At 48.3% G+C, this 24,993-nt stretch overlaps 1 protein-coding gene across 6 annotated transcripts in view; it reads right to left on the bottom strand.

Annotated features, from left to right (window-relative positions):
- Positions 1–1,278: 1,278 nt before the first annotated feature.
- The window catches only part of LOC116594747 (serine/threonine-protein phosphatase 4 regulatory subunit 1-like), an 80,754-nt gene continuing 57,039 nt past the window's right edge, over positions 1,279–24,993 (bottom strand). For 3 of the 6 annotated variants that reach the window (XM_032350221.1, XM_032350222.1, XM_032350224.1), the window contains 14 exons: positions 21,706–21,813; positions 20,795–20,860; positions 18,408–18,566; positions 17,655–17,839; positions 16,112–16,569; positions 13,971–14,164; positions 11,295–11,390; positions 10,188–10,373; positions 9,762–9,923; positions 8,748–8,848; positions 6,457–6,577; positions 5,524–5,658; positions 3,216–3,357; positions 1,279–2,476 (listed from right to left, as the gene is read on the bottom strand). In XM_032350221.1, coding sequence (XP_032206112.1) covers positions 2,319–2,476; positions 3,216–3,357; positions 5,524–5,658; positions 6,457–6,577; positions 8,748–8,848; positions 9,762–9,923; positions 10,188–10,373; positions 11,295–11,390; positions 13,971–14,164; positions 16,112–16,569; positions 17,655–17,839; positions 18,408–18,566; positions 20,795–20,860; positions 21,706–21,813 — 2,271 coding nt within the window. In that variant the 3' untranslated portion in view covers positions 1,279–2,318. Of the gene's footprint in view, positions 2,477–3,215; positions 3,358–4,476; positions 4,646–5,236; positions 5,313–5,523; positions 5,659–6,456; positions 6,578–8,747; positions 8,849–9,761; positions 9,924–10,187; positions 10,374–11,294; positions 11,391–13,970; positions 14,165–16,111; positions 16,570–17,654; positions 17,840–18,407; positions 18,567–20,794; positions 20,861–21,705; positions 21,814–24,993 lie in introns of those variants that run through there. The other 3 variants (XR_004287394.1, XR_004287395.1, XM_032350223.1) reach the window with 3 other exon arrangements.

Below are 24,993 nucleotides of genomic sequence, written 5' to 3'. Positions count from 1 at the left end.
GAGTGGAAAACCCCACGGAGCCGGGCCGGCGCTCAGGCCGCTCCGGAAGCGGGAGCCGGGCCTCCGTGAGGGTCTGCAGAGCCGCATGAACACCCGTCAGTTCTGAAAATGCTCTCGGATTCTCCGAGGGAGAAAGGAGCCGGTGAAAACTCTAGCGGAGAGGAAGCGTCCACTCGGCGCGGGGCTGGGACGGCTCCCCTGTGAAGATGCCTTTCAAGGGAGCTCCGTCTGCAAGAAACCCACCTCGTGGTTTTCCACTGATTCACCCGAGAGGAGGCCCAGTGTTCAAGTACACAGGAAGCTTACGTGTGATGATCAAATCGCAAACACTCAGCGCCCTACACCTAGGAACGATGAACACACCGAGCTGAAGTGATGCGGGAAGGAGCCGGAGGGGAGCAGAACCACCTCAGAAAAATCTCAGTTGTTACAAAACACGAATAAAAACGTGAGCCTTAAACATACTTCTTGCAGAGAAATACAAGCACAGTCATTAAAAAAAAAAAAAAAAAGTTGCATTGGAACTTGGTCTATTAAGTTATAGACCATTTTTAGTAAACTCAACTTTTCTTAAGGTTGGATTATTTACCTAAGAGTCTACAAATCTCTACAAGCACATCTGTTTCAGCAAATTCTATGCATCGCAACACAAACTGAGGTGGTTTGTTTTTCCTTAGTGGAAAGCAAAGCTCTGCACAGAATACAAAATTCCAGGTGATAATTCTACTTGCTGCCTGGTCAACAGATTTTAACTATATGACAACCTCAATTTCTAAACAATAAAAAAAAAACACTAAAAATTATCTGTTACTGATGCGAAAACAGTATCTCCTATTTACTTCAGGCAAATATTGAACACAAGACGGACTGACTGATTTTTGTTTCTCTTAATAGGTAGCCTCCACAGTTTATAAGCTCACGCTCCGCTGGGGCTGCCCGAATGCCACCCCGGTTACAGTTTGAAATTCTCACACATGTACCTTATTTTCTTTGGCACGGTATAGATTCCTTCCTTTCTTTTTAAAGAATCAGCTCAGTGGAACTTGGGGGAGGGAGACAATATCCTGTATACCAGGAAATTCAATATATAGCTCCAGAAATTTTATTTTTAAGAAAAGGGAGAAAGAAAAGACGGACAAGGAAAAGATCCAAGGAAAGCACAGCACTAGCAACGTGCCCTTTGCAGGCAGCTCTCGGACCCCAAATGGGCCGTTCCTTCCTTCCTTTGTGCCTGCTTTCAAGATTAAAAATAGAAGCAAGAAAAATAACGTGAGCCTACACATTATACAGAATTTAATGAAACGTTTATAGAATCTCAAGTTATTCATGAAAACCGTTTAAGTTCTAGAGCATCTTGGTCTAAATTTTAGAAGAATGAAATCTGAAACACCATAATTTAACCCCAAATCCCTGGCAAGTGTATTGACTGATCGGGACTGCGGGTTCCTAGTCTCTGCTAAAGATCCTGAAGCATCAGCTGTAAAGTCAATATCCTGCATCTCAATGATCAATTTCCCTCCCGCATTCTTAAACGTAGGATAATAAATACACGTAAGAATGAAAAATCTTTCTTTCTGCCTCTGTCAAAGGCCTGTATGGACCTTTACGGACACAGTCACCTCAAGAAGGGGGGGGATAAGTGCCTGAGGAAAAGTTCCAAGCACAGTTTACACAAAAGTACAATATTAGAAAGACTTCCATAAATCATTCTTCAGCAGATTTCCTTAACTATCACAGTTTTCAAAAGTAAACAAATTGGGCTATATTTGCAGCAACTCCAAGTGGAGCATAAATTTAAATGATGTATTTGTTCTGTTCACTGATAGGAGGCTGATATTACGTTAGTATATTTTCTTCCTGTCAAGAGTTATTTACATATGTACATTATTTGTTAAAAATAAAATGTTAATACCATAAACTATATTTTACAGGAAAGCATGAGGGAAGCCAAATATGCAAGTCTCTGAAAGACTTAAAAGCTTCTAATAAACTACTTTATTTTAGGAGGAGGGGGCTTTAAATCATAGTCGGTCTGTCATGGAGAAGGCGATCTGGACCCCTGTGCCCAGCTGCCACCTGGTCCTACAACCCGGTCGCAGGCTTCCAGGTCAGCAGCCAGGGGTGCAGAGGGTGGTGCCCGTCCCCGGGGCAGTCCCTGGGGCTGCACATGGGAAAGAGGTCATTTGAGTGCCTGTCCTCAAAGTTTCAGAGCGCTTTCCTCCCTCAGAAGGGATGACACGGTGAGACCCCTGACAAGCGGGGGCGAGTGGTCCGCGCCCACGTGCGGTAGGCCTGGGGCGCGCGGGAGCCCAGGGCGGTTAACTCCGTTCCTCCGGCAGTCGCACGTCTGCGGTGCCCCGACGCTTGGGTTCCAGGGTGGCAAAAAAGGACACATCTGGGTCCCGGTCGGACTGCAGGGCCAGGACAGTCTCCTCAACGACTTGAAGATGAGGGTTACCGGCATTTCTCAAGTACGCTGGAGAGAGAACACAGGAGTTTGGCTCATGTGCCCGTGCCCAGTGCTCCCAAACGCACCTGAGTGCTGGGGGTTCTGCAAACCACACCTCAGGACAAGGAAGCACTTGTATAGCATAACCAGACACGTGAGACCTTCAATGACTTTTGTCACAGTAACTTCCTAAATTTCAAAGATGGACTCCTGAGAACCCGTATGCGTACTTTTAAAGTTATAATTTTAAAACTTCCCACGTTATCTTTCCTTTCCTCCACTAGGCAAGAACTGCACGTGCACGGAGGGCAGGAAGGGGCGCGGGTGGCCGGGGGGCACAAAGCAGGGAGACAGGCGCTTGCGGGGTCGGGCTGGACGCGGTGGGCTCCCCCTGCGCGCCATAGGCGCCACTGCAACGGCTTAGGGACACAGTCTCCCGCTCCGTCCTCTTCAGGACGCAGTGACTGCTTCCAGACCTCCTGGGAATTAAGGCTGATGTTTGCTGCAGCTTGTGCTCTCTGCATCGTTAACATTTACAAAATTCTTCCCCATTTCTAGAAGACTGTGTGAAGTTCTGCATTTTAGCGTGAAGCTTGTTAAATGTGAATACTCAAACATTTTATAAATAACAAACTATTCTGCATAAAAGTTAATACATGGATTTATAAAGTCTGAAGCATGCGTGCAATTTCCTAGAGAGGAAGTCTGGCAGTGCACTGCCTGGTGAGCTTTAAGATGTATAAGTTCGAAAAAGCGGTCCACATACCCTTTTCCAGCAGCGTCTGCCGCAGAGCTTTGGCCAGCAGAACCCTCACGTTCGGCACCGGATCGGAGGCCAGGCTCAGGAGGCTGGGGAGCAAGTGTTCGACAAACTGCTCCACGGGGATGCACTCCTCGTCCACCACCGCCTGCCAGGACAGACAGCCACAGCCAGAGAATCGACACTTTTCCACAGTGGTCAGCGGTTTCTTCTAAAAACATACCCTTCCACGATTCCAAAGAAGTAATTTCGGGATCTGCGGGTCTGAACACTGTGTGTGTGTGTGTGTGTGTGTGTGTGTGTGTGTGTGTCCAAATCTTAAAAATCTCAACCACTGAATTTGGTTAGAAACATAGTTAACAATTTCTAATTCCTTACCAAAGACTGGGTTCTAGGTGGTGTAAAATCTGATGGAAAAATAAAGGCTTCGAGTCAGACAGGCCTAGCTTCAAACCTAACTTGGTCACTTACTGGCTTCATGGCCTGGAATAAGCGGCTTCACCTGTCTGGGCCTCGGTTTCCCCATCTACATGAGGGGGATGTGCCAGGGACGGCAGAACATTTTGCAAAAAATCTAGCAAAGCACCCACCAATGAAGGCTGAGAGCCCTCCCCTCTGCTAGTCACCAGAACTCGGGTACCAGGCCTGTCTAGGGCTACCTGACCCCAGACTCCAGTGCAGGCCCGGCCCTCTCTGTGACCCCCTGACAAACACTGTGTCTGTGAGGACAAGCAGCATCTGCTCCCTGCCACCCTGACAGAACCCTGTGTCTCACTGCAGGCTATGGAAGCCAGAATGAGCCCAGTTTTACAGGGCAGGGAACTGGGGTCCCGTGAGGTGCCACCCACAGGCCACCGGGTCTGTGAGCACCAGCGGGGGCCGAGTCCCAGCCTGGCCTGTTCATTCAAAGTCCTGCAGACCTTCCCGCCACAGGGAGACAAGAGCACCAGGTGTTCATGAACTGTTTCTCACAAGTTGAGGCCATGCAGAGGTAGTGGCTCGTCGCCTCTACAGCACAGACCCTCGCCAGCCCCCAAGGTCAGGCTCTCTCCCCAGAGCGCACTGAAATAACCATCAGGTGACGCCCCCCTCCTCTGGTCTGTCTCATATCATGGGTTTTCTAAATCCTTAATAATTCGTGTAAGCGCACACACATCCCTTTTTCCTGAAGAAAATTAGTGGGTATTATTTTTCCTTTTGTCTCATCATGGATTTTCTAAATCTCAGATCAAGAATTAAAAAACAAAAGCAAAGAGATCTCATTTACCCCTTTCTCCACAAAATGACTGGACTGGCGTCTTCCTTACAGAAGTCTGTGATGGGAGGCCTGTGGTCTGGGAATTTGGCATTTCACCGGCCACCCACTACCGGTTCAAAGCAGAGGGCCAAAATACCCTGTGATGCCCGGCCAGCCCAACAGGGGGCCCTGGTGAGTCCTTTGGTGGGGGAAGAGGGTATGAGGGTCCGCTAGAGTCCAGTAACAGCTTTACTGTCATATTGGCAAAGCTGGGTGATGGGTTCATGGGGAGTCCGTGCTGTTCCCCCACCTTTGTACATGCTTGAAAATGTGCATGGGAAAAAATTTAAAATTTTTTAAATAGCACATTAGCAGAAAAAAAAAAAAAAATCCCGGCTTTACACTTGCTGTGCACTCTTGATCAAGTTACTTAACCACTCTGGGCTTCAACTGCTTCACCCGAAACACCTGGTCTGAAAGTACATGGGTGTGACGTGTTTGATCCATGGCCGATTTCACCACTGAGGACCAGGTGTATGAGGAGTCCAAGAAATGGCAGCCATCGGCCCCAGCAAAACTGAACCTGCCCCATTTCCAGGACACTAAGTGGAGAGGGTGACGTGAGGTGCTGGACAGGCTGACATGAACTTCACTTCTAGAGGATTCAGGAGCTCTGCCCTATTGCTGGCCCCGCCTTCCCTCCCAGGCAGCTGGCTGAGGGCTGGTGCCGGGAATGACCATGGCCTGGGACCGGGCACGGCAGATGCGGGGCTCTGGGCCTCGGCCTCACCTCACCAGATGGATGGTGCCGGCAGAGCAGGAGCTTCTAGAACACGCCCGGCACACAGGAACCACTCAGCCAGCATCTACAGGACGAATGCACAGACGGGTTGGGTAACCCGGGGCCATCACTGCCTGACTGGGCTGATCACAATCTCCCGGGAGATAAAGGGGTTCGGTCCTCTGGTCCCCAAATTCCCAGCTGGTTTTTCAGGGCTGGGATTGTGTGTCTGGTGCATGTGGTATCAGTCCACAGCAACATAAGCCCAGGGGAGACTCCCCCCAGGCCGTGCTAACCTGACAAATGAAAGCGAAAGCTTGCCTTCCCACCCACTTCGCGCAGTGCCGGAACCTGATGATGAGCTCACTGATGAAACTTAACCCCAGTGCGCTCTCACTGTGGGAGGAAAACTTCTGTAAAATGGCCACAACCTGTGGGAAATATCAGAAGAGCACATTTAAAATGCTGCCATCCATTTGAGTCATGAATCCTACTCAATGCAGAAAACACACATGTTTATGCACATTTAAAATGAATTTATAAGCAAGGGAGAAGGTTAATTTTTGTCACAGTCATCATTAGAACACCGAGGGGAAAGGATGTTAAAGTACATGGCAATGCACATACGCACACTCAGCCATGTGAAACCCTTCTTAGAAATAAAATTTAGAAAGGGCCCAGCATTAGAAAAATACATTCTTAATCTTAAGATTCCGAATTTTAGAAAATGGCCCCTTGCATAATAACTAAATCATTACCTTTCAGAACATGTCATTTTTGTAAACTTGTAATAGCATCAGAGTACCTTAGTAAACTGGAATTTTCAAGTGACACCCCCCCACACACGGTATTCAGCTGGTGTGAGCCCAAGTAAGACAGAACCAGTTCTCTACGTTGGAGCTCTTGCCCACTGACTGCTTTTCTACAAAGCCATGCTGTTGAGTCAAGCCCAGTCTGAGTTTAAAGGGAACACTGAGCCATGGTTTGAAGGGTTTCTCACGTAAAATGATTTATCTTTAATTTCTATCACTGAAACATACAGCTTAAAAAAAAAAAAAAACTATGCTATGTATTGATAAAACTGTAATACAGTTTACTAATTTCAAAATTTAAAGGCTGGTTTCCTAGGTATCCAGAGAAACCAAGGGCAGAAATCAAAGAAGTTAAAATGGAAGGAATAAATGTTCCTACTTCCAAAAATCACAAACAAAAAAGCCATGATTCCTTACTAGTTTGAAGGAGATCCACCGAACTTCAGAAACTTTATCTGCACACAACTTTAAGGCAATATGCATTAAGTAATCATGAACATCATTGGGATTATAGAGCTCCAAAATGAGTATCAGCTGTCTGAAATTTTAAAAAAGAAATAAATAAATTATTGGGGGGTACCAAACAAACAAACAAAAAACCTCCTTACTAATTTCTCTTTACTCTCATTTCGTCTTACAGGGAAAACTAGCCAGGCTGGGCGATAAGGCAAGTGAAGACCCAGCACGGCTTTCCGGCGGTGAAATGCCAAAAGCAGAAGCTGAGTGAAATGCCATGCAAAGAAAAGTGGAAAAAAAAATCAATCTCCATTCCTCATCTCGCACTCAAATCAAACAAGAAGGAAATAAATTACACTTTGTAAAAGAGAGGCCGAGGAATTTGTGAACAGGGACATTTCCCCGTGAGGTTATCTGCTGGAAAGCACATAAAACTTTGCAGATCAGATAAGGTAAAAATAGGCAGCGCTCGAGTTCCCAGAGACCCGGCACGCAGCCCGCGGCGGCCGAGCTCGCCCCGACCCGACCCGGCCCCGACCCGGCCCCGACCCGGCCCCGACCCGGCCCCGACCCGGCCCCGACCCGGCCCGGCCCCGGCGGCGGGCCCCGCGCGAGCCTGCGCCCCCACGCGCGGACCGCCCGCTTGCGGAGAACCGCGCCGGCCCCGCGCCCGGGGAGCGCCGCCGCGGCTCCCACTGTCTGCAAACCGGGACGCGGGAGCGGGAGGAAAATAAACGGCATCACCTCCACGCGGGCAACGAAAGGAAATGAAAAAGAGATTGGAAGGAAGTTAGAACCAGAAACCAGGAGTGCCGGTGACTACTTTCATATCGAAAAGCTCTGTTTTCAGAAAAATGAGAGCAATATCACGGGCAGGGGGAGCACGGAATTCATATCAGCGGGCCCGGCTTCAATAACCACGGCCGAGATGGAAGATAGCCAGAGCTCCGAGATAACGCAGTGCGCGGCGCGAGCCCCGCCGGCCCGGCCCGGCCCCGGCCCTGGCCCTGTCCCCGGCCCTGTCCCCGGCCCTGGGGTCCCCGGGAAGCGGGTCAGCCCGGCCCCCGTCCCTTGGTCGCGATCCTGGCCCCGGAGAAGCGGATCAGTCAGGCCCGGCCCCCAACCCCCAGCCCCCCAGCCCGGGCCCCCAGCCCCGGCCCCCACCGCCGGCCCCCCAGCCCCGGCCCCCACCGCCGGCCCCGACCGCCGGCCCCGGGGAACCGGGTCGCCCAGCCAGAGGCGGACCTGGCCGAGTTCCCGCGCACGGCCGCTAGAGGGCGCGAGGCTTTCATGGAAAACAGGGGCCTGTTTTTGTCTCCGATGTAAGCCGGGAACACGGCATAATGACTAAAAGCTCAATCTCTCAAATTAAGCATAATGATTAAAGATCACAGCAAAGAGAAAATCTTTTAGTTTGCCCCTGGCACAGGCCAAATCATATCCTGAATAGCTGCAAAAGCTTGATGGATTTCTATAGCAAAGACAATGATTGGAGACATTTCCAGTGGAGCATAAGAAAAATGAAAACTGAAGCTGGGGGGGAAGACAGCCTGGGCAAGGGGCAAATGGCCACCCGGCCACCCACCACAGCCACCAAACCCGTTGGGCACTGTGCAGAGCACGTGGCAAAGCGCAGGGCACGCCTGGGGACGGAGACTTATTCAGAGCGGTGGCCGTTAGAGAAGAGCGCCCACCCTCTGCACCCCTCTGGCCAGCACAAGCCGGGATTAAATAAGCCCTTCACACACAGAATGACGCACAGAGAGCAGCCACCTTGGGCGACGTTTTTATCTAATAATCGTCTGGTCTGGGTGAGACCTTCCCCTGTCTCTCTGTCGCATCATGTTCTTTAGAAGCTGAAGTGCACACGCCACGCTGTGCCCTGCAGAGAGGGCTGCGCTCAGAATGTTCAGGAAAGCTCTGGCAAAAACTCTTCTGATTAACAGGAAAATATTGAAGAGTGGGTGATTCATCTTTTATTTGGTTCGAATAAATTGCCTTAGAGAACAGCAGAACACACGAATTCCACAGTGACTCGAGCCCTGTCTGCATCTGAAAATGAATGTCTCCCCGGAGACCGTGGTATTTGTGACTTAGAGCTTCAGAATTCACTTTATCCCTGAATAAAAACATAATCTCTTTATCCGCAAGAACACTATTACTGCTAGTTTAGAAATCAATTATAAGGTAGGAAAATTAAGAATTATTCCATCTAATTTGCCTTCTCATATCCCCAAACAGGTTTTACTTACTCTGCTAGTTCATATCGAAACCTCCAATTCCTGCTGTTATCGGTCACTACAAATTCTTGAAGCTGATAAAGATATTCTCTCCTCTTGTCTTCGTGAAGCAACTATTTTTTAAAAATGTATACATAAATAAAAATAGAGAACCCCTCAAAATGACCCCAAATATACTGTCTGATCACCCTTGAAGTTCTGCACTTGCCCCTGGCAAGGACTGGGCATTCCCCTACTGCCCTGAACTCCATCCATCACCCGGGGTGGCTGTGAATTAACGTTGCTGGGAACAGCCCTCACATGGACCCCTGAATGCTTCCAACCTCTCCCCCGGTGAGTGCTTGTGGATTTCCACATGCCCCCAGCTCTTTCTTCTCTCATAATTTCCTGCCTGCAAACAACACGTATGTGTGTGTGTTCCGAAGACAAGGCCGCTGCTGCTTCCCGGGGAGCTGGCTCTGCTCGCCTATGCCAGCACCACGAGGGGAAAGCTAGCCCAAGCCCAGTGCATCAGGCACCCCCATCCGTCAAGGGCAGCTTGTGGTCATGCAGATGCAAGTAATTAGTTTCTCCAGGTCATTTTTAAAGTCTTATTTTTACACTCATCATCCCTTTAGGAAAAAAATTAAGAAGGCAAGCAGGGAAGCAGCAATGTTTTGCAGAGAGCCCTTCAGGCAGAACTGAGACTGGGTTTCAGCTGGGCTCTTCCCCTGGGTGACTCTCGGCATACCGCGTGTGACCCAGAGGGCCTGGGCTCCTTCCTCCTCACAGAGCCAACGAGGCTACATGTCTACCATACTGCACAGAATTAGGACTCCAAGGGACAGGGAGATTACGAGGAAAGATAAAAAAAATATTTACCCATCACTACAAGAATACCCAGTGTCAAGCCTCCGGACGGTACCCCTGAACCCAAGAAACCCAGACTACTGCTCCGGTTGTCCACGGACTCTTTCCACAGGCTGGGCTTTAAGAATTGCTTGGAAGAGGGAAGGTTTGTTTTTCCTTTTTAATCCTTCTTCCTACCTTTAGAAAATCATACAGGTGTTTAAGAATTCCTATTCGTACTTCATCCAGGTCCTTTAAAAATCCATTGAAGACGGGCACCAGGTCAGCAGCTGTGAGCCGGTCCCCGAGAATCACAGCCAGCTCGTGCATGGAGAAGGCCAGGGTCCGACGCACTTTCCACTGACAGTGCGCAGGAGGACCGAGAAACCGCAGAAAGCAAGCACAAGGCCACATCACCGACAGAGTAAGTGGCCTTTCTAGAATAAACCTGATGCTGCCTGGGAACAGGCCGCCAAGGGCTTCGCCTCATCGGAGCCCTGTCAATATGCCAATGGCACCCAGAGCCGGTACTGGGAAGCCAGTGAGCCCCGCGCGCGCCCCTTTTCCTCCCCAGCAGATGGCCCGCCCCATTTCCGTGGGTGCCTCTGAAAGGGCTCCTCTTACCTGCACATCGGAAGCCAGCGTTTCATACGTGTCTCTCAGGCAGTGCCAATTTTGCCTGCCCAGGGTGAGTGCCACCCCCGGGAGGCTGTAGGCGCAGTGTTTGGCGATGTCAATATCGACGGTCTGGGCGCGAGCGGGGTCGGTCATCGACACGTACTGATCTAGCAGGGGCTGAGGTATTATGTCCTGGGAAACAGTGGAGAAAGGAAACCATCATGCTCGCAGGGAAGAAGGAGCGTGCTCAGGAAAAACAAGGAGTCTGGGATTTGGGGGTGAAAACTGCAAAGCAGAGGCGTCAGGGGAAACCGAGGCCTTCCGAAAAGCTCGGGGCTCTGGATGGGCGGCCTTCTTGTCTGCAGGTGAAATTGTCAACCTGGACCAAACCATGCAAAGCAAGGCCCACACTCCTCTTTCCTCACTTCGTCTAACATTTGATGGCTCAGAGGACTGTCTGGGCACCAAGGCTGGGTTAAGTCTGATGCACACAGCTCTTGAGAATGGAAACGATCTGGTCTTTTCTCGTAGCTGCCCAGCACCCAGAGCCCCAGCCGGGGCACGCTGACTGTCAATGGCTTTTTCCAGCTGACGGGACAGCACCTTCCTATGACAACACCCACTTACTTCTCTTCTGTCAGGACAAGGCGATAAGATAATTTCAAACATTTCAGAGATCTTACATAGCACAAGAGCCTATCCACAAGAAAAAACGAAGCCAAACATAGGTCAATCAAAGAATCTGTCAAAAACTTTTCAGATTACGAGAAAAAAACCAAACAAACCCTGAAATGACTTGTAGAAATAGACACTAAATACGAACGCAATGCACAGATGTCAGGTTTTTTTCTCCTATTTGACTTGCTTTATTAAAATACTGTTCTAGATTGTTCAAAAGATTTTAGCACTCCTTTAAAATCTGTTGTTTTTTTTAAATAAGTTAGAGAGGAAATATTAGCAGCACAAAGAAGGAGTGAAGATAAGATATGTCATTAATATTGACGGAAGAAAAATATCTAGTTCCCATGGCCGTTCGTAAATTTAACTCCCAGAAAAGGTGACATTTTGACTTTTCTTTTTGCTTTTCTTTGCTTTTCTTTTCAAGGAACAAACCTGTAATTTAGACTTATTCTCCTTAATTGGGGCGGGGAGATGCCTCTGCTCCGTCTCCAGACTGTCAACGGCTCCACTGCAGGGTCGGCCGGGGTCCTGCAGAGTTGATTGGACACGTTACCAACTTACCCCAAACACGGAGCCATTTTATCATTCTTCCTCAAAGAATCCGCTTTCGGTGCTGGAAATGACCGCTGCAGACCAAGACTAGCATTTCCCTGGGAGTCAGGGGTCTCTCTCCAGATGTTAAAAAAGACAACTGCACAGGTATGGAGGGTGTGGTCAGGGATTTTAAGGGCCAAGGCAAACAGATATCATGCATTTTTCATCTCAAGACTGCTTGAGGCCTTTACAGAAGACAGGTGGATGTCCGTGAGAAGCCACCACTTGAGTCTGCACTGACCACTCTAAGGCCTAAGGTCCTGGGATGGTTAACCAACCCCCTTGTAAGAGTCACACACTGAAGACACAAACCACACAGACGGCAGGGCAAGCAAGCGCATCCAGTACTTCTGGGGAGCTGGAGACGCGCAGCAGTGTGGACCCGCCAGGGCGGGCAGACAGACAAGGGGAAGACCTGTCTAATTTGGGGGAAGACGTGGCCCATAAAGGAGTATTTACCTGGAAAACTATCCTCGATTTTCACATGTACAAACACTTCTAATGTTTGCTGATGAACCTTTACAGTAGGTTAACAATTAATATGAGCAAGAACACTCAACAGTGACATATTGGTCTCTGATCATTGATTACATTAGTGGAGATGAACCTGACCTTCTCCACCACCCATCACATGGGTTCCCACGTGCACTTGAAATGTCATACTGTCTACCAGCTTAATGGATCCTGACAAATCAGCTCAATATATGATCCAGGAAAGTCGATTAATACACCGATAGATGCTTCGTTTGCTCTGAGGCATGCTACCACAGCCTTCAATTCCCAAGATTTTCACTGAAATATGCTGCTTATTTTAATAGAGGACAGGATAAAACAGAAATATTTGGGCATGATAACCTAAGACCTCAATTTCTCCAAGTTCGTAACTTCATATACCTTAATGTGTAACAATCACTGTTCTTCTTTCGGGAGTTAATCTGATTCCAGAGTTTTCAGTGCAGTTGGCATTGTGAGGTCATCTCCCCCAAAAGCGACCGGGCAGTCAAAAGACACCAGTGAGAAGCAACCAACAACCCCCCACCCCCGCATCCCCCACAAAGGGCATCTCGAGACTCAGGTGGTGTGCTAAGAAGGCAGGGCAGAAAAGCAGCGAGCAGGGTCAATGCCAAAGAGCCGAGTTAACCAGCCACCCGGCCTCAGCCACTCTTCTGTCGTCTCTGCGAGATGACACAATCCTTACCAACTAAGCTCTGGGAGTTTTTTGGTCCCTTTTCCTTCTTTTGCAAGTGGAAGCATCCTGACTGCTCCCAGTGGAACCGAAGAATCAAGCCACAAATTCAAGAGCCCTGACATCTTACAACATAAACCGAAGGTCGGCTTGCATGAGCCCTTCAAAAATCCTTCAGGCAGCGGAGCCAACTTGGAAGAATCTGCTCATTTCCCTTCCTCTCACTTCTGCACGTGACGAAGAAGCCCCAGTCCGATCAGGTCTCCACCACAGTGGACATAGCCATGCCTTTCTACCTAACCTGTGACTTCCACATTCTAGGCAACATGGGTAACAACCATTTTCTTGCCTATTTCTGAAAATAAACCAGCAAAATAGGTTACCCCCTCATGTTATACGAATCAAAGACAACCATCACAAACTCCTAAACATTTTATATTCAGGCTTCTAAGTGGGTCTTTTGTTTTGTTTTATTGGCACAGGCCTAGACGGGAAGGGAAGTGATAAGTTCATTCTGTTGCTAGGATCCAATTATCCATTGCACGGAGGGTGGAACAATCGGTACTCTGGCCTTAGAGACCACGGGCTTCAAGAGATGATCCACAACGGCACAGGAAATGAGGAGATGCCCACACGCCCAGGACTTGATGATCTTGGACCCCACCCTGATTTTAATTCTCTAGTCTTGCCCTGACCTGGGTAGGACCCCAGCTCAAAGCGGTCAGAGCCGGTCACTAGGAGTTCAGAAGGCATCAGAGCCTCCGCCCTCATGAGCTGGAAAGCTATGGAGACTGCCAGTGCCCGAGAGCCTCGGGCCCCCACCCCTTCCTGGATGCCGAGTCCCCACCTCACCGGACGAGTTCCAGGCTGCATGATAAAAGCTGCTGAGCTGCTTTTCAAGTCTCTCCTCTGATGGCTGGCCAGTACCTCTACTGGGGTGACCGCGTGCCCAATGAGCATCGCCGGAGCGAGGGCTGGACCGCCTGCTGAGGCCGAGGCTGGCTTTCAGCTCTAGGGGCCGCAGAACCCGCCTTGTAAAGCAGCAGGGAAACTGGCACATATATGGTCAATCCCCACAAAGACCCGAGACTCGACATCTTTGAAGAAGCAGGAAGGTGCTTGTGGGTCTCCCCACTCTGTTTTGGTGGAGGAGAGTCAGGGTTATCAATCACCTGATTGATTGGTTGTCTCGTTATCCAAAACATGACCTTAAGAGTAAAATTAAATTTGCCATTTATCATCTCTGCCAGGATATAGTAATAAAAGAAAACGCAGCTCTGTGACCTCTGTCACGCCCTCCACGGCAGAGGAACAGGGCAAACACTCACTGTGCTTCGTAATATCCTGGGCTCAGAGGGCTCCTTCTGCGCTGAGGAAGCCGAGAGAGCCATGGGACTGTCAGGCGCAGGGCTGGGAGCTGAAACGGACCCCTCGTTCCGACCTTCGGTCCCCTGGTGCTCGGGCTCATTCACAGAGTCAAGCTGTGCGGCTCTCAGAGCAGCTGATAAGACCTGGACCTGAGCTGCAGGGAGAGAAGTTTGAAGAATTTTAATAACTTTATTTGGTTTGTAGGGATTCACTTGAGAAGGGTCTTTGCAACAAGCCAGTCTGGAAGCAGGTACGCCACACGCATGCACCGTCAACACATCTGTCCCGGCAGTGGGCGGGCCCTGGAGTCCCAGAATGAGCTCTCGGGGAGGTGGTGATATTTACGGCCATTAACTTTAACTATTCCAACTAAACGCCAGCCATGCACAGAGCATCAAATCTGAACTCGAAACGCCTCAGTGAGGACAGTCAGAGTTCACCTCCGTCATCTCTCACAGAAAGACAGTGCGCTGTTCCGAAGGCCAGCATCCGGGAGGTCCACGCACTCGGTGAGGGGGTCCTGCTCCTCCCCACACCAAATACCCACAGAAATCGATTCATCTCTGTGCACAGAGATGAGTACAGATCTCGCTCACCAAGCCCCAAGGACTATTCATTTGTCCACAGCATGACTGCCCAAGACCCTCCTAACAGCAGATGACAAATTTCACACACTTTTCTGTAAAAACAATCTGATGTCCATCTCCAGATACACACGCACACACACGCACACACACACACACAAAATAGTGCCTACATCCTGCTTTCTACAAGTTAACTTCAACAGACCTCAAGATTCATTAAAATGTTCAGAGTTCATAGCTAACTCCCCACTCAGCCCAGGACAAGATCCCACCTCCCTAGTGCAACACACCAGGGGCTTCCTGATGGCCCGAGTCACGTCTCCAGCTGCAGCCAGTCCCCAAATCCCCAACATGCTGTTTATTTCTGAAACTTCTGGGGTCACGGATCGATCTGAGCTCTGACAAAAACTATGGACATGAGGCACGCACACACATGCAAGATTTTACAAATGATTTCAAGGGCCCTCCCCATTCTCTGCAGTGCGTTCCTAGCTGTCACCTTTTGGGGTCCACATGAAATGCCTCCCGCTCTGCAAGGTCTTCTCCCGGACACTCCCTCTGCCCCCAGGCATCCTGCCCTGTGCTGGCACAGTGCATCACACAGCCTCCCGCCCCAGCTCCCGCCACAGCCTGTGCTGGTGGCAGTGTATGGAGCTCCTTCCACGAAACCATGTGCCTGTCACTGCTGCCTAGCACCCGGCCTGGGGCCCAGCACTGACATGAACGCCGTTTTAGAAATGTGGTTTCCAAAAACAGACCTTTGTCTATCGCTATTAGAAGTGATATGTTACATGTGCTCATTCCTTCGGCAACCATTGACTTAATTTCCTTTATAAATTTAAAGAGAAAGAATAATCACAGGACTAACTTGATTTTCATATTTCCTTTCCCGAAAGCTTCACAAATCTTTGCCCGGCAACAGCAGCAAGTGTTGTTTTTCCCGATCTCCCCAACCCAAGGAAGAATACAAATATAGCACTGTTTAGAGCAAGAGGAGGCGTGATAATGGATATGGATCGCGAGGCTGGCTCCCAGATCAGACGCTCAGTGGGAGCACTAGTCATAACATGAAAAACACCCCAAAGAAGAAGTTGTACTTTCGCTTGCTGTACAAAGACAAAAACCTTAAAGTTTGGCTCAGGGCTGAGCTAATAAGCTCCGAAAGGAGCATCATCCTTAGTTGTTCGTACCTAGAAAAAGCCCCATCACATAGGAAGTGATGTAAGAGCGTCTGAGGAGCTAATAAAATTTCCAGCGCTACAGATACACCCCCACGCTACCTGCCATTCTAGCTGAGCGACCTTCAGCCTCGCACAGCTGCCCTGCACAGAGGTCCCCAGGGCTCCGGTGGCGCTGAGGCCGAGAGACCCTCTCCTGGCCATCTGTGCACAGGGCACACGAAATGAGCACACATACACACACGCACACGTACACGCAGGCGCAGCGGTACACGGCCTAGCCAGCACACAACCCCCAGATACCCTGTTTCCTCCTCCATCACGGCAGACAATGCTTACCTTGAACATCTGGATCATTCATCAGATGCTCCTGCAAACTATCAAGGACTTTCTGAATCTCGCTCCTGGCCACGCAGCTGTGCTGCACAGTCTCGGGCCTGCTACAGCCCTCCTCCTGGGGCCCAGCCTCACTCAGAAGCAGCTCTAGGTCCTTGCTTATGTCAGGGAGAGGAGTTCGCCAATAAAAGAAATTATTGAATACACCCTCAGGACCCTCTGGGCAGGTAGAGGAGCCTGGTCCAGGGAGGCTGTGGATGGGGAGGTCACTCCCAGCAGGGAGCTTCAAGGAAGCACTGGTCACCGGGGAAAGCCTGGTCAACTCGGCTCCAGCCAAGGCAGAGTCTTCTACTGAGTCTGCCTTGAGGCCATCAGAGCTAACGACCCGCTGGAAATCACCGGTTCCCATTGGCGTGCCTCCTGTGGGCAGGTCTGGCTCCGTATGCACCGGCTTCGTGGAACTAAGGGAAGATGGAGGGAGTACTTTTAGCACCATGTAATGGACTGGAAGTTAAATGGGAAAACGTGAGCCCCACATCCTCCCAAGCCCCGTCCTCCTCTCTACCTGGCCATCCAACCTCCTAGGGCCAGAAGCTCATAACCTCACAAGAGCATAAAAGGTCCAGTCAGTCCCCGCTGCCCCCCTCCTCGGGAGTATCATGCGTGCTGAAGATGCCATGCAGACGTTCAGCCAGTCCCTCCGTTCTGTCCAAGGGGTGGATGAGCCCTGGCGTCTGCAGTCACGGCCTTAGTGGGCAGAATACAGGCACTCCCTGCCGTCAGTACCTCCACCAGGGGGCAGCCACTGGGACACGAAAGCCACCGAAACCACTGGGAGAGTCCTGAGGAGGAGGTGCCGCACACAGGCCGGACACCAGCAGGAGCTCAGTGAGTTTGGGTGGCGGTGGACGGAGGGGAGGGAGCACCAATGGTGAAAAGATGTATACCCTCTGAGCTGTACGGCACTACTCTCCTGCTCCACTGACATTAGCACGGGAGAGCCACTTAGCGGTGACCTCAGACGGTCTGGCTGGTGTGTGCCCGTCGACCTCCGAGGAAAGATGAAGAACTCCAAGATCAATCACCTAGAACTTACTAGAAAGGCGGGATAGCATCCACTAATAGTGGGTCAGGACTGTCACCTGTACGTTCAGATAACATCCTGGGTTTATGGGCATGTGACACCAGGGCATGCACAAACAGCCATTTGGGAGACCTCACATCTTGCCTATGTAAATTATCCAAAGAACTTCATTAATCAAAAAGTAAGAGAAAGTTTCCTTTACAGGTTATTTAATCACTACCCTCAATGAATATTTTATCTAAATTTAGGAGACACAGTAGCTTCATTATTTATAACCCAGTAGTCATGTTTCAAAATCATTATTGCAATTACTTTTGCTTCTTTACATAATTAAAGCTCTAATATCCCATCTTGCCCAGAAGGTCACTGTTACTAAAACTCCAGACAAGATAATTGCTAAAATTTTAGGTGGACGCTTGAGGTGCCGTGTGGGCCTTGGTAATTATCCTGCTCGGAGCTCACCAGGCTGAGAAAGTGTTGCCAGAACTGCCTGCACAGGGGGCCCCGGAGGGGAGATCAGAGTCCAAATCCTGAGCCGGTGGTCGGATGCTCAGGGTGCCATCGTCTCGAATATAGAGGCCGGCCCTGGAGGGATTTGCGAAGGTGGAAATGAAGGGGCCCAGGGATTGGAAGGCGGCCTGGCGCACCTGCAAGCAGAGAGCACAGTGCAGTGAATGTGGCATTGGCCAGGTCTGACCCCCGGCCGGGCAGCTGGCCGACCACCTGGGCAAGTCGCTGCCTGCCGAGTTATATCCCAACAGATCTACTGCTGTCTAAGTTGTCCTCCAAATCCCAAATCAACTATTTGCAACAGAAAATCAAAAAAAAACTTAGTACCATTGTGCAGTTTTTATACTTTTGGAATTTTAATTCCACATCAAATAAGTCCAGACTCCATAAAGTGCCTGAGCAGACCACTACTGATCGTGATGGCACGTGTGTGGAAGGAACAGCGAAGGGAACTCTCCGGTTAGCACTTCCCTGCTCACTTCTCCGCTCTTTCATGGCCGGTCACTACAAACGTGAGGGTGCGTGCCACCTTCTTCACAGGCACCCAGGCTTTGGAGATTTCAAGTGCTCCGATCCCCACGAGGTCTAAGTAAGCCAAGTAGGAACCGAAAAGACAACATACACAGTCCCAAGTCCGGAGGCCAAGCTGAGGCCAGTCAGGGAGCGGTGGCTGGCGGCCAGCACTGCCGAGCCGCCCACACTTACCCATCGGCAGGGGTCGCTGATGAGCTTGATGAATAGGGGTGACAGCTGGGCTCTGCGGACCTCGGGGGACACGCTGTAGGACACCGCCATGAAGCACTCTGCGCAGGCTTTTCGCATCCCCCAAACACTGTCTGAGCAGAGCTCAAAAAACTTTGGGATCTACCAAAGCAAATAAAATCATGCTGCTCAAACTTGGTTACCCTGAGGAAGGGCAGAACCTTTTTTAATGATGTAATTAAGGCAGAGCCATAAATATATGGGAAATATATACTAGTCTAAAAGGAATCATTTGAGGCAAAAAGAAATGGTAAGAATAAAGAAACATTTCCTTTACCTTTGAATTCTAATAAATGACTTGGTTAAAGGCTAATACTCATATAGCAAGTGCTATGTGAATTATATAGAGAAAAATTGTGAGATGACTTTGAGATCGAGTAGATATCCCAACTAGCTCACCCATCCAGGTAGTAGGATCTTTGAGTGGGGTCCTTTAGTGATAGAAGGTATATTGTAAACAACTGATAGTAAAGCAAATAATTCCTGTTCACAGAAATGCAAATTGTGTCCCCACGGAATGCACTTGATTCTCACCCTGGATGTGGAGCAGTTCTGAATCCCCTGCAAGGTCATCTCAGTATCCCTTGGTCTGACCGCACATGTGTGGTACTTTGAGTTCTCCATTAAGTCAGGTGTTGGACCCTACTGTTTCCCTCGTGAATAAATGACTTAAATAAAGTCTTTGGCATGTTCTCTTTCTATCTATATGAAGGTCATGATCACATCGTCTTTTAAAAATTTATCCTTTAATGGAGCGCGCAGGTGGCTCAGTCGGTTAAGCATCCGACTCTTGATTTCGGCTCAGGTCATGATCTCAGGGTCATGAGATCGAGCCCCACATCAGGCTCTACACTGAGTGTGCAGCCTGCTTAAGATTCTCTCTCTCTCTCTCTCTGCCCATTCCCCCAGCTCCCATGCTTTCTTTCTCAAAAATAAATAAATAAAATTTATCATTTAAAAATGAGGCAGTTTTTTATATCCTAATGTAAAATCATCAGCCAAAATGATCCACAAATAGGAACATATACTCATGGAAATGTCTTCCCACAGGAAGATTGGTATGTTGGCCACTGCTGTTCTTCCTTCAGCTACATTAAGTGGAAGACAACACTCGCTGTACGTTCAGAATAACAACAAATTATTTTGGGGTCATAACTATGTTGACATGGCTTGCACTTGAAATAAAATAAAATGAGCTTCTGAACTTAAATTTAAAAATCAATTTAAAGAGTATGCTCTTTTGAGGTTAAATTCTAACCATACAGGTTAGATGTCCCGACCAATAAAAATCCTGTCCAATAAAAGTCCAATAAAAATACAGGTTGGATAGCCTGTCAAATAAAAGTGGTAAGCACTCAGTTAGCATAGCTCTGCGTAGGCACCAGGGAAACTGAGATGAACATGATAAGGTGAAGATCCCACATCAGCAAAACTATAATGAGGTGTGATAAGAGACAAGCACGTACTCTGAGCAAAATGTTATGGGGATGCTGAAAAGGGAGAAATTAATTCTCTCTGGCACAGTGGGTAGATGAGTCCAGACAAGGAGAGAACTTGACAGAGGCATATGCACCTTCAAGCTGGGTTTGAAGTGTGAGTTGGGTCCCACCAGGTGGGGAAGACACTGGAAAGAGAGGGGCAGTAATGAGCCGAGGTGTGGAAGGGGGAAAAGCAGGAAGCCTCCAGGGAGCTGAAAAGCCACCCACTGGCTAGTGAAATGCTTCTCTGCCCTGCTGTGCATCAGAATCACGAGGGGGTTTTTCAGAAATGCAGACCCCTGGGCTTTACCTGCCTCCCTGCCTCCCTGCCCATCCCATGATTCAGATGCGTGGCCAAAGGTGAGACCTGCCCAGGCCGGCGCAGTGGTAAGACCTGAGGAAGGCAGCCGGCAGTGAGGCTGGAAAAGCACTTATGAGGGGACCTGGAAGGCCAAAAAGGGTCTGGATTTTAACCCGTAACCCAGAAAAACCCCACTTGTCTTGCTGACCAGGAGCGAGATGGTAGAGCAATGTTCTAGAAAGAGCAGTGGAAAAGAGACAGATAAAGTGGCTTCGACAGTGAGAAGAAACCAGGGAAAGCGACCAGTTAGGAGGCGACAGCAAAAGCCCAAAGAAAGTGGGCTGGGGCGACATCCCTGTTGTTCCGTGGACCAGCTGCCTAATGCTCATGAAAAACGTTGGCTTTGGAAGTCAAGAAATTTAGAACTGATGAATGCAAAATTGAGCTGTCATTCCAAAGTAACAGATTCATAAATATAAAACTTCAAACCGATTTTAAAAGTGCCCTAAGAAATGCACTACAGCAATTACGAGTGGCAAAACTTCACATACCAAAAATTTCTCAGTGGCTTCTTGTCCAACGGCATGACAAATATCACCAAAATTTGTGGCACACACCTTAAAAAAGGCAAGAGGCATACCCATTATTCTCTGCTTCCTTTTTGTCTTACCAAATTGTGACAGCTAACAAGAAGCCTCGGGGGCAATGACCCCTCTAGTCGGGCGGCCAGCAGGCACTTACCGAGCCCGCCGCCCACACGGCCCAGCCTTAGTGCCTCCGGTGCATTGGAAACCGAAAATTTACAACACAGTACCAAATCCCTGCACTTTCTGGCTCCTAATTGATCTCAATACATAATGCATTTGGTTAGCAATAAAGCGAAAGAGACCCTTAACATTCTCCGCATGGCAAATGAGGCCTATCTTTCTTGCCGATGCGTCATGAGGAGAGACCAGAGGGAAGAGGAACAGTCACGCAGCACGGAGCGGGAGGACGAGGGCGGGGAGGCTGTTGGGGGAGGTGCCTACTGGCCTTAGAAAGGGTTAGGTAAGAACCTGGTAACCAAATGAACAAGCAACTAAAAGGGAAAGGGAGGCAGGGGCTCGCTTTAGACGGTACGGCCAAGGTAAGAGGGTCCCAGAGCAAAGCAGGCTGGGAATCGAAAGACCAAGCATGTCAGGGCGACGGCATCTAACTGCAACCAGCGAGGTCCCGGGCTGGTCCCCCCGTGTCTAACAGCAACGGGCTTCCTCTCACGGGATCTCGTCTCCGGGTCCCTACATGCGCCCTGGTTTCAGTAAAAATGGGCGACGCTGCTCACACATTTGCCTCACTCAGGTCACAGGGGCCACATGTCTCTTCCAGCCTGTGTCTACTGAAGAAGTCAGGACACTTCCAAGGAAATGATTTTGAACTGTCTAACGTTCTGAATTTTTCAAGTTTTGAGACTGTATGTTCCAACCTTCCGAACTTGAAAGAACTTCCCGTCACCACACAATTCGCAGAATCGAGGGAGCAGCAGGCGTTCAACGGTGCTCTTACTCAGCACGGAAACCAGTTTGCAGATTAGCTATAGATAAGAGAAAAATTAGAGTCACTTGAAATACCAAAGCACGTGTATTGCACATAACACTAATTAAATTCCAAAAGCTGATATTCAAAATTTTGCCAAAACAGCCAGGAAGTAAACACAGAGAACACCTTCCTTTGAGTTTTGTCAAGTGATAGGATCAATAGAAGGCTAAGAAGTCCTCAAGGTTTACTCCAATAAGGGTCCGTCTAAGGCTCAAGAGTCGCCATTTGCCAGGTGCCCAGCGTACATCTGAAACATCAACGAACACTCTGTGTGTACTGACCATTTTACTTTCCCCAAACCCTATGACCTGGGTATGACCGAGCCTCACTTTTGCACATAAGGACACTCCAAGAGGTTTAAGTGATATGACCAAAACCCAGCAGTGGTGAGGCGGAATGCACAGTGACAGCTGGTCAGAGAGTAAAAATGACTGGTAGGCAAGCCAGCAACTGCCCTACTGGGTATTCGCCCCCAAAATACAAACACAGGGGCGCCTGGGTGGCTCAGTGGGGTTGGGCCTCTGCCTTCGACTCGGGTCATGATCTCAGGGTCCTGGGATCAAGCCCCGCATCGGGCTCTCTGCTCAGCGGGGAAACTGCTTCCCCCTCTCTCTCTGCATACCTCTCTGCTTACCTGTGCTCTCTCTCTCTCTCTCTGTCAAATAAATAAATAAAATCTTAAAAAAAAAACAAAATACAAAAACACTAATTCAAGTGGATACATGCCCCTACAGACTATGTTTATTGCAGCATTATTTACAGCCAAAGTATGGGAGCAGCCCAAATGTCCACTGACTGTATACTGTATAGATGACTGTATACAGAAGATGTGGTGTGTGTGTGCGAATGTGTGTGTGTGTGTGTATCATGTATAAACACACATATATACATGAAGGAATATTACACAGCCACCAAAAAGAATGGAATCTTGCCATTTGCAATGATGTGGATGGAGCTAGAGGGTATAACGCTAGGTGAAATAAGTCAGAGAAAGACAAATACCGTATCATTTCACTCATATGTGAAATTTAAGAAACAAATGAGCAAAGGAAAAAAAAGAGAGAAGCAAAACCATGAAACAGACTCTTCCTAACTATACAGAACAAACTGATGGTCACCAGAGAGGAGTCGGGTGGGGGGACGGGGAAGTAGGTGATGGGGTGAAGGAGTGCACTTGTCACGATGAACACTGGATGTTGTATGGAAGGGCTGAGTCACTGGATTGTATGCCTGAAACTAACATTATACTGTATGTTAATATGCTGCAATTAAAATAAAATAAATAAAAGAAGAAGAAAATGTCTGGTAGGCACTGGAGAGTGACCAAGTGCTGGTGGAAACTACCGGAAAGCAAATCCTTAAGAGAAGGAGCCATGCTGGGGGAAATGTGCATTGCTCCTGCTTTTCTGTCCAAGCGCACCCCCTGTTCTGCATGGCTATGCAGTGTGGCTGGACCCCAAGCACAAGTTACAGCTTTACTGGCCTGAAAAGTCAGAGAACGAAGAGTGAGGCTGCCAAAGCAGCCGAAACATGAGGTTAGAAATCCTGGGAAGGAAGGAAGGAGGGAGCTAAAAAAAGAAAAAAGGGAGAGCCCCCAAATCTGTGATTAAATACCACTCTAATCCGTGGCTGATCTCAGAGCCCTGCATACACAGAAGAGATGGTGGGGTTCACAGGAAAAAGCCAATTGCTTGAAGGCAGAAGGAACTTAGTGCTTTCAGCTGCTGGCTATTATTATAGAAGAAAGAGAATCTGAACCCTTTGCTAGAACAAAGTCAACATTCTTCGGAAGAAAATAACAGAATCCAGAGTTTCTACAGTGTTTCATCAGGAAGCTATTAAGAGGCAATAAAAAATTCATAGACATTATATTTATCATGATGAACACTGAGTAATGTATAGAATTGCTGAATCACTACAATGTTCATCTGAAACTAATATAACTTTGTGTGTTAATTACAGTGGAATTAAAATTTAAAACTTTTAACATTGAAAAAAAAAACATGTATCTAGGAAAAAATATCCATAGACATGAGAGGAAATAGGAAATAGGAAAATGTGACCCATAGCCAAGAAAAATATGTTTGTTGAAAAACAAACTCACAGAAGATCCAGACATTAGCATGAGCAGACTTTAAAAAGGTGTTAATGCAGCTGTTTTAAGTACACTCGAAGACCGATAGGAAAAACTGCATGAACAGAATGGAAGTCTCATCAAAGAAATGGAAACTATAAAAAAGAATCAATCAAGCCTGTTGGTAATAACACAGTAACTTGGTCCAACATACCCTCCGGCACATAACAATTACAGAATCTTGAAAAAAAAAATTAAAAACTACCATTTGAGAGCCCTGGGGAGCAACCAAAAGGCAGAAGCTAGAGCAGAGGTCATTCTTCAAAGATGAACTACAGGGTGCCTGGGTGGCTCAGTGGGTTAAGCCTCTGCCTTTGGCTCAGGTCATAATCTCAGGGTCCTGGAATCGAGCCCCGCATTGGGCTCTCTGCTTGGCGGGGAGCCTGCTTCCCCCCTCTCTCTGCTACTCTGCCTGCTGGTGATCTCTCTCTTTCTGTGTCAAGTAAATAAATAAAATCTTTTAAAAAAAAAAAAAAAGATGAACTTCAATGATAAAGATGTGGAAGATAGGTCCAAAATCTGTGTATTCAATTCGCTGAGCTCTCTGGCTGGCTGGCTGTTAAATTGTACACAATTTACCTTGGTCTTCCCAAGGTACCCAGCAAAGGAGCAATAGCCAGAAACAAAGTCAACCGAGCAGAGATTTCAGCAGCTGCTCGCCACCAAGGAGACAGCAGGGAGGTGGAGCTCGGACCATACACACCTGCTACATCAAAAATTACTTTAGAGTACTTTATAAAATGAAGTAAGCATCTACTACCAAAAAAAAAAAAAAAAAAAATCACTTTAGAGAAATAAAACAGAATCCTGAGTCTCTGCACTGTATCACTTACAATGTGTGGTGTTCAATTAAAAATACCTACCTATGTGTTGACAGGAAAAGGTGACCCACAATAAAGAAAAAAAAGCATAGATGGAAATCAATACCAAAATGATCCAAATGTCACAACTGTTAGACAAGGACTTTTAAAAAGCTACTGTAAATATAACAAGGATTAAGAGGAAAATGTGAGCATAAAGAACATATAATGACTCTCTATA

The sequence above is a fragment of the Mustela erminea genome, chromosome 7, assembly GCF_009829155.1.
Source record: "Mustela erminea isolate mMusErm1 chromosome 7, mMusErm1.Pri, whole genome shotgun sequence".
Classification (NCBI taxonomy): domain Eukaryota; kingdom Metazoa; phylum Chordata; class Mammalia; order Carnivora; family Mustelidae; genus Mustela; species Mustela erminea.
The sequence above is the reverse complement of the archived record's forward strand: the minus strand, read 5'-3'. Positions and strand labels throughout refer to the sequence as shown.